The sequence below is a fragment of the Trachinotus anak genome, unplaced genomic scaffold (genome assembly GCF_046630095.1).
Source record: "Trachinotus anak isolate AG129_WGS33_773 ecotype Australia unplaced genomic scaffold, CSIRO_AGI_Tana_v1 ptg000025l, whole genome shotgun sequence".
Lineage (NCBI taxonomy): Eukaryota > Metazoa > Chordata > Actinopteri > Carangiformes > Carangidae > Trachinotus > Trachinotus anak.
The window spans coordinates 4,879,541-4,892,879 of NW_027273876.1; the positions used below are offsets into that span (position 1 = coordinate 4,879,541).

Below are 13,339 nucleotides of genomic sequence, written 5' to 3' on the forward strand. Positions count from 1 at the left end.
ATCACAGAGGGGCAGGGGGTCGTGCCCTAAAGACAAGATCCTCTCAGGAATAAAACACCTCTGCTGTATAACAACAATCTAACCCTCTGGTCTAATTTATATAATATGTATAATAATGGCTGTTTGCTGTTTGCCAATTCTGTTCATTCAGAAACATTACTGTCATCGTTTACTCTAATGGAAAAATACAATTAGCATAATGGCTCCATTCAAAGCAGTTTACTTGCCAAATAAATCAGAAAGCCATTTAAAACTGGTCAAGGCCTAAGAGAGGGAATAGAGTGAACAGAGCCAGACATAATTCTGTTAGTATTGTCTGTATTCAAATGTCAACATATTAGATGGTTGAAATATGTAATATGATTATCTCCATTACTGATGAATCTACTAATTATTTTCATAACTGATTGGTTAATTGTTTGGTCGGTAAATGGCAAATGTTTGTTTGTTAAATGTGTCTTTATTTGGTGCAGACTGGCATTAATTACCTCATTAAGAGCATATGAGTTTCAAATACTTTTCACAACTAATCTGACAAGATTTGTTTCTAAGAAATATCAACAATATCAACTTCAGAGTGATGGTAGAAATAAAAAAGCTGTAGTGCTTAAAGGGGAAGTGGGTCAATTGTAACACATCTATGTATGGAGGGTACAAAATTAGCATGAAAGCATCAAAGTGTCTTTTCTTAGTGATTTGAGGTTAACATAAAGGATGCTGACCTCGACTCTTTCTAAGGTCTTGAAGTTTTCTGTTGGACGACGGTCTTGTTCATATTATCAACAGAGCGAATTCTCTTTTCTTTTTATCTTTCTGACTTCTAACCCTGTCACCTATATTTTTTCAATCAGCCTTTTTTGTGTTATTTCAGGAGTGTTTTACAGGCAATTTCCACCACACTGCATATGTGAAAGAAGTTGTGTAAAGCCTTTTGTGGCTCCAGAGGAAGCAAAGAAATCTTATTAAGTGCCTGTAACCTGATGTAACCTGAAGACTACAAGTCTGAAGATGGAGTTTGAAAGAAGTGAGCTTAGCGGCCCTCTCATCTCTGCCTGAGGCTAGTGGCTCGAGGCTACATTTACTGTGACTAGCAGAACACACACGAATCTCTGAGCGAACTGTCACCAGTCAAGATGCATTTTGGGTAATGGGTGCCAGATACTGACAAGGGAGAAGAATGCGTGGAACAGAGAAGATTTAGAGATTTAATAACTCTCCATCATAAGTCTGACAGTTTTATAGGAGTGCGATGCTAAATTGGTGGAGTGGTTCTGATCTAATTAACTGACTGAAAATGACCACATAACTCGTGGATGAATGCATAACAGAAATAATTATCACTGGCTGCTCTAATTGTAAGGCTCTGTTATCATTCAAGTCAGACAGACACAATGAAAGACTGAATTGCCTTCAGTACAAATGTTTTATGTTTGAACTGTTACACAACTCCGCAGTTGTTGATGTCCAATTAAACCCCGGGCAAAGCTGGCGAAGCTGTCAGCCGCCTGCTTATGAAAGAATTTGTAGCTCTGTATGAGCCGTCAGAAAGGTCACTCTCTTCGTGTCGGGTCTGAGTCATCAAGCGTTCGTTTACAAATGAAATGTGACATTTGAGCTTTACAAACGAGTTGGTTTTTGAAAAGGAGCCGTCGGCTTTACCGAGGTCCCCGCAGATACCTTATCTGTGCAGCTTCGTGACAGGCAGGAAGGGGGCTCTTGAAACGGAGACAACAGCACATTGACCCCCATCACTCACTCACGTGCAGAGGTGAACAGGATATTGATGCGCACACACAGCAGGAGAATAAAGGATGGCCATCTCACCTGGTCGTCCACTCTGTGGGCCACGATCGTAGCCGCCTCCTCCTGCTCAGCATCGCTGAGGGGTCGGATCCTCAAGGCAACCTGCGACACACAGAGTGAGTTCAGTCGTCCTTGAGTTTAATCAACACAGAGATATTGAAATTACTGAAATTACAGCTAAGAAACACTGACAGCACACAAGTGTACTTCAAATGCACTCAATGAGTTCTTATTTACAAAGGAGTCTGTATTGAGGCAGCTGTATTTGGAGGTGTAATTGCAGATGGAAGACAGTGTGGTTCAAGAAAGTCTGGTTTATTTGTCAGTTGTAGTCTGAGTGTGAATCCACTCATTTTAAACATCAAAATCAGTTTACGAGTTGCAAAACCAGGTAGGAACTTCATCAGGAGCTCATCAGGATTATTTTATTTGAGATTATAAAATTCTAACAGAAAGCTTACGATACAAAAAGGGGATGTAGATATATATATAACCATGCAGGCACAGTCTAGAGAAAATACACTACTGCTGAATGGCAGTGTTAACAGAGACTAGAAGTCTGGATATCTTTGCCTCTGCATCATCGATTTTGACCATTTTTTGTAAAAGAAAAACTCTCAAAAGCCCAAATTTAGGGAGGTGCAACACAACAACTGCATGAGTACTCTTTTAAATGTCAAGCACAGGATACAAGATTTTTTTTCCTACATGCAACTAGAAAATAAAGAACAGTCTTATTTAGAAGAACCTGGGTTTAAACCAAACCTTGTTGGGTGTTTTTTTTTTCTGTAAGAATTTTGCTTATTATCCTCATTTTGACATGTTTTTCTTTTCTCTCTAGTTTCCAGCCCCACAGTCCAAACAGATGCAGGTTAAGTCAACTGGAAACTCAATTTGTCATTATACATATAAATATCAGTGTAAATGCATTTGACTGCCAACGTGTGTTAGGTCTAGGGTGTACCCTGCCTCCTGCCCAGTGCATGCTGGGATAAGCCCCATGTCACCAGCACCATGGAGGGGATAAACAGGTATAGAAAACAGATGGATAAATGGATGTTCTAGCTAATTTAATTCCACTGTCCACTTTTAATCCTTTCACAGTCTGATTAATGTCAATTCTACTGAAAAAGTGGGAAACTAATTATAGTGATAACATTTTCCCACAATGCTCACACTTTCACACTGTGAAACAGACACGTGTAGTTTTAGAGGGTAAATTAGCCTTTTTAAATACCAGACAGCTTTTGGCAGATACACATCCATTAAGTGAATGAATTATTACATTAATACACTCATTCAGAGTCACCCTGCTGATAGCTTCCCTCTCCCTGTGTGATTTCTTTACACGAAGGAGTAAAAATAGCTTTTAACAGGACTAAAATGGGATGAAACCAGAAAATAACAATCACAGCAGCGGAGGCAGGCTGGGATAAGTAACCAGTAAGAGCAACTAAGATGTGCTGTTAAACACACTGCAGCACGTCTGGGCTTTTCTGGGGTGTCTGTAATACTGTAATAATAACATAATACTAATCCACCTTAGTCCCTCCAAAGCAAGAGTGGTGGAATAATAAGGTCTTCTCTCTGTCAGCACCCTGTAGAAAGTGCATTACATGCTGCACAAGAGAGCGGCCAGGCAACTGAAACAGCCACTTCAATAATTCAGATATAGGCTGCAGAACACAGTGCAGGCAGTGAAGAGCTGGGAAAGCTAACATATAACAGGGCTGCAGCTGACGGTTGTTAACGGTCAATCTGTGGAGTATTTTCTTGATTAGTCCATAATTTTTTTTATAAATGTTTGGTTGATAAAACACTGGAATGGTCATAAATGCTCATCAAAATGTTCTACAGCACCATGTGATAAACCCTGTAAGCACTCCATTTATTGTAATGTAAGACCAAGAAAATCAGCAAATTCCCACCTCTGAGGGGCTGGAACCTTCAAATGTTTGGCTTTTTTTGCTTGAAAAATGACTGAAATGATCAACTCATTATCAAAATACCTGCTGATTCATTTTCTTCCCATCAAACTGTCAATTAATTGACCAAGTGTCTCAGCTCTAAACACCAACAGTGCATTCTGTCAGGAACACTTCATTATTTAAAATTACACTCAGTGGCCACTTTATTAGGCACACTTGTACAATCCAATGCAACTGTTCTACTATAAATCTACTTTTATGGAGCCTATAATGTTCACTTGGGTGTTAAATAAATTCTGTTTGTGAGGTCATAGTAGGTGGTGTTGTTGTTCTGGTCTGCAGTGTTTCAAATTTTCTACCCACCTCAGGAATGTAAATAGAGAGGACAAAGAATCAGCAACACCTCTGGCTCAATAATACACATTTCATACAGTATCAACAAAAACTGAACATTAAAGGCACAATAAAAATGAGTTTAATGACAGAATTGCACTGGTGTACCTAATAAAGTGGCCACTGCTTGTACTATTCTGTTATTGACCACTAACCACACCTTGTTTGCTGAATAAATGATAAAATGTTACACCTCAGGACATATTAAGAACAAAAGGGAACAAATAAATGAGGTAAGGCGGTAACGTTAGTGTGAACTCACAGTGAGTTGGTGGTCCTTTGAGTCCCCGGTGTCTTTCATGGTCACTGAGGGACAATGAGCGTCAGCCGCGGACGGGACACTGGACCATCCTGCTCTCTACCTGCAGCCCCCGCGCACTCAGCCGCTCTCTGTCTGTCTCTGCTGGGTAGTAATAACAGCAGCTACCACCCAGCCCCCCCCCCCCCCCAAAAAAAAAGCCCCTCTGTCGTGTCTCTGCCACTTCACGACCTGTTGTTTTACTATCAGCTCAATTCTCCCTCCGGGCTTCGAAGTGCGTCGACGCTCCGCCGTCTCTCTTCGTGTGTTTCCGCTCAGCGGGGGGCGGAAGACGAGCACGGGAGGGATTCACCTGGCGGAGGAGGACGGGAGGAAGAGCCGGAGAGAGGCAGGTAACACCGGCGGCAGCAGCGGCAGCAGCACCCACCTGCTGCCTGCACTTCCCTGTCCCTGTGTGTCTCTCCCCTCCGCTGCCCTGCTGCTCTCTCTCTCTCTCTCTCTGTGTGTGTGTGTGTGTGTGTGTGTGTGTGTTGTCCCTGGAGATCCCGGTGTTAAGCTGGCTACTGTCAACAACAGCACTTCCGTTTCTACAATAATTACATGTTTTTTTTTTTTCGTTGCTTTAAATAAATTAATTTTAAAAAATTATTATATGGCCTGGATTCGTTTTTATGTGTGTCACCACATTTGAGAAACGAATGCAAACATAGACTGTTGGCTGTTAGTGTTTAATCTTTTACCTTTTAAAGTTTTCCTACCTGAAATATTCCTGCACACTGTGGTAAACCTCATGCTTGTGTCAGGCACTTTGACAGGAACACGAAGTCTCCTGAGCAGCAGTGACTGTGACGCTGCTGACATCTGCTGGAAGAAATAAAAAACGACCTGATAAGATCACAGGTGCAAACAGCTTATTTTGGACACAAGGTCAAATCCAAAAATATGTAAGTGCAAAAAATACTAAAAAAAAAAAAAAAAGATCACATACCCCCAGGAGTGATTCTGGGGGAGCAGTTCCTGTCTTTTTATTTTTGTCTTTTTAGAATAGAATAGAATAGAATAGAATAGAATAGAATAGAATAGAATAGCCTTTTTTGCCATTGTATAACCACTATACAACAAAATTAGGAGAGCCTCCTCAGTTTAGTGCATTATGTTGTTGTTAAAAATAAACAAATGAAAAAAAAAACACAGTTGTGTAGTTTCAACTATACCAAAAATATATTTTCAGCTACACCCCCCAACAACAACAAAAAAATATATATATATACATAACAATAGCACATCAATTATAACACAAAAAATAAAACTGTATATAGGCCTACATATATATATAAATATAAATATAAATATATTTAATCAATGACAAAATAGTCAGTGTTTAAGATAATTTAATGATCTTTGTTTAGATGCTCATTTAGTCACTGGTGACTGAAGTGATGTGTATGAAATGCAGTCATGCTCAGTCATGCAGACATGTTTTAAAACTTGTGTGTTATGTTTTTTCGACAAAAACATTCAATTACACAGTCCAAAATTCTTACATTCCCTCATCTCGGAAAAAAAACCCATCTAAAATCTGTGAATTAATTAATTAAGTTAATGTAATTTCATAAGTTTAACTGCTGGATACAAGATGTCTCTCTTCCACTGAACAGGCCACTCTGTGTGTGTGTGTCTGTGTGTGTGCAGTGGTGGCTTTAAGTTCCCACATCGTTTTTTTTAGCTAATTAATATTAGAAGTTTGATTGCACACGTCATGTAGGGAAAGCTGTATCTGTAGAAATGTGTGGGAAGTGAATTTTTCCACTAAATTCCCTTTAAAGGCTGCATTTCAAGATATTGTGTGAACAAGCAATGCACATGGGTTTTGACATCCAACAACAAAATGAAGACACATCAGGATGTAGCCAAAACTGGTTTATTCAACTCACAATTAGACCCCACAGTCTGAGGTCACACACAAAATTAAGCACCACTCTCAGTGCCTGTGGTGTAACATGCTGAAAGAAACGACACTTAACAAAATCATTGTTAATAAATGACACTGCATGTATTAAATCCCTACAGAAAACCACTGTTAGTCAATCCAAACTGTTTGGATAGGTTGTTCTGATGAAAATAGTTACCTGAATATTCTCATTAATTCTAGTTAGAGCAGCACAGCTTCCAAAGTTACGGCAGAAATTACAACTTTATCATATTAGTTGAATTAGATATGCAGACAATATGAATTAATGGCCCTTTAAAAAATACAAAAGAAGAGTGATCCTATGTGACATTGCCACAAAAAACTAGAAAAAATATATAAAAAAATGGCACATTGTTTAAACAAAAATGAAATCAGACTAAGACAACAGTCTGTTATTGTACAACTTATTTACAGAAAGTTGTGGTCTCAAGGTCTCGTCTCCAGAGATTCAGAAACATAAAGCTTCACTCACAGGCGTGTCTGTGTATGAATGTAAATAAATTATAGATCTCAGCAGTACCTTCTGCTGTGTGCTGCCAGTGCTGGGGTTGTGCTTCACAAATATCAAGCATGAAGCATAATACATACAAAATATCATGGCATGTTTACATCAGCCGTCATGTTCACATTTTTCTCTTCGGAGACCTGAATGTAAGTTGTCAGAAGTGATGCACGTCTCCTTTTCAAAGCTTTGAAGGGTTGTAGAAGCAAAAATCTAACTGTCTTTTTTTTCTTATTTGACTGGGAACATGTTGCTTAGTTTTACTGCAGTGAAAAAATTAACCCTCAGAATTGCTTCTATCACCAGGTATCCACAGATGATCCTCCCACCTTTTCCCCCTCGATGCGTGAGGCCCGATTTAAACAGTTCATGTGTCAAAACTTGTGTGTAGCCAAGGAACACAAAGGATTAAGATTAAGTTGTTCAACAAAGGGACAAAAGTGAGATTAATCATTTATGGGCGCGCCACACATGGAGAACAGTACAGATATGGTTCATTTGTCCTGACACCGCACAGGCTGGACTGCTGGACAAACTAGATGTCACACTGTTCTTTGTTCTTTGTGATGCTTGGAATAGCCACACACTCCTCTCTTGTTGAAAGTGTGTGTGTGTGTGTGTGTGTGTGTGTGTGTGTGTGTGTGTGTGGCTGCGTGAGATGCTGTTTCCCTCCTCGGGCAGATAAAGAAGTCTATGCCTGGAAGTCGTTCCCAAAGTGTCTACTCTGTTCCTCGGTCATGGACAGATAGGTGGCCCTCATACTGGGGGAGTACTGTGGATCAAAGACAAACACAGAGATACGCACAGGGAGAATATTACAGGCGGATTCTGTGAACTGATAGTCAGGTTTCACACTTATGAACTGAACCTAATCATCAGCTAAAAAAGAAAGAAAATGTCATGAGGGGCTTAAAGGAATAGTGCACTGAAAATCTGTCCCCTGAGCATTTCATTCTCACTTTGTGAAGGCCTGAAAGGTTGCTCTGAAAAGTTTATGTCATCATCTTGGATGTACAGCAGCTACACTGGATTATAATGGAGATCCAGGATTTAAAAAAAAAACATCCACTGAGATTTCTCAGACCACTGTTACAGCATAAAACATGTTTCTGCTATATACACAACTTTAACATACAGATAACTGGCAGTTACCCTCCACTGGAGTGTATTGTATTACTAATACCCGGCAAAAATATTTCTGTCAAGTACCAAAATCTGGCATCAGATTCTTCATCTTATTTACAAAAATCAGGTTTTAGATTATTTTACTTTTTACTAGTTTGTATTGAGATGACACCTAACAATTGAGAACTGTCACTTAAATAAAAGAGATTAGAAAAACATGACTATTTCTCAATTAATTGTTGCTATCAGTGCTGAAAATCATATTTGAATTGACACTAGTATCTAAAAATGTCAAACAAAACCCAGCCCTGATTGTAACTGCTGTTAATCCAAGCTAATTACAGTTGCTGCCTTCCATAAAAGAGCAAGATACAGACTCTTGTGAGCCCATAGTAGTTGAGCATTTGAAGCTAAAAAGATAGATTTTTAGTGGAGTTTTCCTTTAATTCATACCCTCTGAACTAGCTCAGTGCATAGATAACAAATGTAATCGTCTTACAGTTTTCTTATTTCAAGCACTTTGACATTAACAGTGATATTGGCACCTTTCTAGTTCTGACAAAACCCTGGTGAAGTGGATTCTATAGTGCTACAAAAACGCCTCGCGGCACTACAAGCTACAGAACTGAATGACTGGAGCAGGACCGCATGCACAGGGGCTAACTGTGAGTGTAGCTACAGTACCACCCTGTGAACACCAGGGGCAGACATCCCTCACCAATTCACTAAGTCTGTCTGGAATGAGGACAACAGGTTGTGAGTTTAAAGCCATGCCAAACAGGAAAACTGCACAGGAACCAAACAAAGTGACGTGAAGTGGAGGAGAGGTAAAAAGACGGAGATGCAACAGAGTTAAAGTGGAAAAGTGGGGGAGGGGGGAGTTAATCCTGAGGAAGAGTTGAAAAGACTTACTCTGTTTCTATACTGCTGAGAGTATATCTCCAAAAGTTGATAAAAAAAAGAGGAAATATAGAAATGAAAGATAAAAAACAAACAAACATACACATGACAAACGGACAAACAAAAAATATATAAAAGAAGCTGTTAGCGGAAGACGACTGCATGGTGCTGTACAGTTGTAGTCAGAAGGGAGACTTTAATTATACATTACTTGCTGGTATTAATTAAGAAAGAAGTCATAAGGCAAAGTACATCACATTTTCTGGTCCAGTTAGAAATAGAGGCTGAAGGTTAATGAGAAGGATGACTGACACAAGCATCTATAAAAAAATAATCTACTGTGGTGAGATTGATCTTATCCGTGCAAATTAAATATATATTCATTATTTATTTCCTTTCAGGAAAACTAAATAGACAGACCTATATATATATATATATACATATAGAAATATCCTATTATAAAAAACATATATTGTGATTAGATACCTGCAGAGTGTTGCATTTCATCACACACACATACAAGATGCTATATACTTTCTGTGAGGCTATGCCCAATGAAAATGTAATCCAAAATGTTTCTATCTTTATCTCCTTCATGTTTCTCATTTATGACAGGAGACAAGTAGCCCAGTGGGGGGCAAATGTATTCAATAAGGAAGAAAAGCTTCAGTGTCAACAGTGAGCGAGTTTATGGGTTAAGACCGGTGTCACTCTCTCTTGGGGATTTGGCCTGAGAGGCTAAATGATGTTCACTTCATGATTAAATATTAACCACATTACTTCTCCTCTCTTTGCTTTGGTACTGTAAGTCAGCCAGCTGTAAGTTATGGAGGGCAGAAAAAGGCACAGTGTTCAGTGGAAGAGTGTCTCATTAAGAAATCATTTTTAAAAAAGTTGACTGAGTCACGGAAAGGTCGTTAAATATGGCTTCACAACAGAGAGATGTAAAGGTGAACTTTAAGGCAGGAAGAGGCCTGAGGAGTTACTGAGTGAAAGAATGAATGAAATAATTTGCACTGATTCATAAAGACAACTTCTTGTGCTTTGAAGGTTAAATCTGTCTGTTAACTCAGTGGGAAGTGACATCACAGGGAGGAATTGGCCCCTGGGACCCAACGCACCGAAGGGGGTGGAGATCCTCGTCCTATCAGAGGCACGTTCTCGTACCGTGGATTTCCCCCGAACAGAGCAGTCTGGTTCCTGAGAAAGAAGGACAGAGGTGACTCAGAAGCTGTCGGATCTCTGAAGTCGCACTTTAACTCACATTATTTCAGATCACACTCACATGTACTCAGACATGGGGGCGTTGGAGACAGCGGGGGCGGGTGGGTGCAGGCTGTTCTGGCTGCCCATGCTGCTGCTGTAGCTGCAGAAGCTGTGCATGTTGGTGTGGTTGGGGTTCTGAGAGGCTATCCTCCTCACGCGGGGGTTGAACGGGTCCTCCTCGTCGATGTCGTCGTAATCTTGCTCCCTGCGAGCGGAGAGAAACATCAGGAGAGGGGCACCAGCAGAGAAGCCCTGTGAGTGGCTCAGTCCACAGATTTTAAAGCTGTGAGGTGGGAGTGAAGTTGAGTGCGTATGTGAGGTGAAAAGGACAAATGAATGTCAGTGTTGTAAAAACACCGGCTGGCTGATCTGCCTACTTATGCACACATGGAGACAATTAAGTTATTTCCTCTCCAAGTCATAACTCCTCTCTTCTTCACAACTCAAATCCGAACCTACGGACATAATACACAAATTCAACTTGGCTTACACTTTCTGAGGTCATTATCATTATCGCAGATGTCCAAAATGAAAAAATGTCCATAAATCTGATTAGAAATCACAGAAAAACAGATGCTCCTTACCGCATAACTACAGAATTTACCTAAGACTCATCACGTTTTTTTATGTTTTCTTCACTATCAGAGTAACACAGTGATACTTGTCTGTGCATTAACAGGAATTGCTAATAGTCAATTCCGGATACCTTACTTAATAATGCTAATTTGCCAAAATGTAAACAAATAAAGGCTAAAAATATTGCCTGTTTTGATCCCCCAATGCATTATTGGAACTGTAGTTCTAAAATTTAGAACCTGATAATCCCCAAAGACAAAATCATTATCGTCATCATTATTCCATTATCAATGTTTGTGTTGGACTATCAATAATTTCTTAACATTACCACGTTGCCTTAATTTTGCCTCAGGAGCGGCCCCACAGGGTCAGACTTTGAAAACTCCTTTAAACTTAGTCTTGAGTTTTGAATGTTTAAGCCCATGAAGCCGTGGGTTTCTTTGCTACGGTGTGAATATCAGCTTACAGAGACGAAAAACTTTCTTGGCACATGCAATCAATCACAGTCGACATTTCACTAACATTTCTTGACAAATCTGTGTTATCCGTGTGCGGTAACACAGGTGCTTACTAGGAAGCACCACTCCAGGAGCCTCTGAGATTTGCATTCACACACTCTGCTGTCAGGAAATCAAACCTAATAAACGGGCCTAGACATGAGAGAAAAGATAATGTGAATTTTGTTATTTCTTGAGTTAAAAAAAAAAAAAGGTTGCTCCTTGGTAGTTTACATCCCAGAGTGTCTTTACAAGAAGTGTTTTCAAAACAGCCCCTGCTCACATGCATGCATTACTACATGATGATAATAGAAATGACAACGTAATAAAGGTGGTAAATTGTACAATGTGATGGATTGTCTTTCCTAAGCAAATTCTAAATCTCTACGAGTTATTTTTCACAGTGTACAAAAATGTGTCAAAAAGACATGAAATGAATCTAAAACTGTGCTATGCATTGGTTGTCATAATAGTGCATCTGAATGGATTACACCATGCAAAATAAACTGTATGGTGCCTTTAAATGGATGAACAGTAATGTTTGAAATGAAAGGTATGTTTACAAGGAGAAGGCACACAGTAAACACAGATCAATGCCAGCGAATTATCAGCTACTCTGAGGAGGTATTCTGCAGTCCAAGACCTTGCAGTCAGACACACAGAATTTGCATTTGTAGCAAAACATCTGGGCTCTTGTACAACTGAAAAAAATATTCACACACATTCATTGGTTGGCTCATACAGTACAGAATGTGATGCTGCATAGAGATGGGTGCAGGATGAGGAAATGAGGGCGCTCAGGCAGGCAGACAGGCAGAGAACGAACTGACCTGCAGGCAATTTGTCTCCATGCCCTGGGAATGGCACACAGCATGACAGTGAAGGCACAGGCTGCAAGGATGGAGAAGAGGCAGAGGTAGAGCACACCCTCCACCCCGTCATAGCACACCCCCACCATCGCATCCAGGTAATCCTACAGAGGGCAAACAGAACATAAACACAAAGGAAACAGCAAATGCACAGTCGCTCATATAAGCGGACTCTTAACTGCCACGTTTGAATTCACGGCAGATAAAATGAGGTGGAGATGAATGAAAAAGCACTTAGAGCACCGGCGTGTGTCGTCTCCAGGAAGACATATATCTTTATTCATATCGTGCACATTATTCATGTACACCGCACTGCAGTAACAAGCAATATTGTACAAGTCAGACGGTGCGGGAAGCTCACACAAAAACAGAGAGGAAGAAGTTCACCTTGTTATATTTCAAATTCTTTCTGTTGTGCCTCGCTCTGCTCTGTTCCCAGTTCCACTTTCAGTCTCATGCTGAAATCCTACGTGGCCACTTACTCTCCTGTTGACCTAGTTGTGCTGCTGTGATGCCAATTAGGATGCAGTGTACAAACCTTATTAAGCCCCCTGCAGTCCAGCAGGGCGGTCAACTGGTGCAGACTGGCCTCTGACGAGTTGAGCAAATGCTGGATACCCAGTAGATCTCTCTGTGGAGAGGACACCATATCACCGAAAATAGTACTTCAGCAACCTCTAATCACTCTTAGACTACAGAATTAGAGTTGTATCGTAGTGTTTATGTGGGAGATACCTCAGCTGTAGGGAACAGAGGTACAGCGAACTGCAGCAGACTCTGGATCTGGATCTGCATGGTGGTCAGGGACCTCTGGAAGATGGTCAGAGGCTGCAAACAAGAAAGTGAAGACCATGCAAATGAAGAGCAGCATTGATCTTAATGGAGTCCTACAGGGAGAGCCATAATGGAAGAGTGAGCACACAGCATAGATAAAGGTTAACAGGGCTGAAGCAAGCTGCAAATGATATAATGTTCATGTTTTCAGAAGATACAGACTCTGTGTCCCTCCACAAACGGGTAAAAAAAGCATTAAAGCATAATATTCCCTATACCCCTTTAAATTCATTGGCTACAGACAATCCAGATACATTTTTGGCAAATGAATAACATGGAGTAGAGTCTTTAACTCTAATAAGAACCTTTAAAATCTAATAAAAACCGTGCTTTTGTCACAAAGTTTCATGTATAAAAGAAAATAAATCAGTAAGTGCACGATAAATTGCAAAGAGCAATGCATGGTATTGGCGAT

At 40.1% G+C, this 13,339-nt stretch overlaps 2 protein-coding genes across 4 annotated transcripts in view; both read right to left on the minus strand.

The window, feature by feature from the left end:
* kif19 (kinesin family member 19) overlaps positions 1–5,404 on the minus strand; it is a 35,134-nt gene extending 29,730 nt beyond the window's left edge. Inside the window, exons 1-2 of one of the 2 annotated variants that reach the window (XM_071462768.1) lie at positions 5,142–5,404; positions 1,825–1,905 (exon numbers count right to left, since the gene is read on the minus strand). Coding sequence is in view for 1 of the 2 variants with exons in the window: in XM_071462767.1 (XP_071318868.1) it covers positions 1,825–1,905; positions 4,387–4,425 (120 nt within the window). In the remaining variant the exon portion in view is untranslated. Of the gene's footprint in view, positions 1–1,824; positions 1,906–4,386; positions 4,549–5,141 lie in introns of those variants that run through there. The other variant, XM_071462767.1, reaches the window with a different exon arrangement.
* Positions 5,405–6,288: 884 nt separating this feature from the next.
* The window catches only part of ttyh2 (tweety family member 2), a 58,634-nt gene continuing 51,583 nt past the window's right edge, over positions 6,289–13,339 (minus strand). Inside the window, exons 9-15 of one of the 2 annotated variants that reach the window (XM_071462780.1) lie at positions 12,826–12,918; positions 12,629–12,721; positions 12,052–12,194; positions 10,168–10,353; positions 10,004–10,082; positions 8,895–8,921; positions 6,289–7,629 (exon numbers count right to left, since the gene is read on the minus strand). In XM_071462780.1, coding sequence (XP_071318881.1) covers positions 7,549–7,629; positions 8,895–8,921; positions 10,004–10,082; positions 10,168–10,353; positions 12,052–12,194; positions 12,629–12,721; positions 12,826–12,918 — 702 coding nt within the window. In that variant the 3' untranslated portion in view covers positions 6,289–7,548. The remainder of the gene's footprint in view (positions 7,630–8,894; positions 8,922–10,003; positions 10,083–10,167; positions 10,354–12,051; positions 12,195–12,628; positions 12,722–12,825; positions 12,919–13,339) is intronic. The other variant, XM_071462781.1, reaches the window with a different exon arrangement.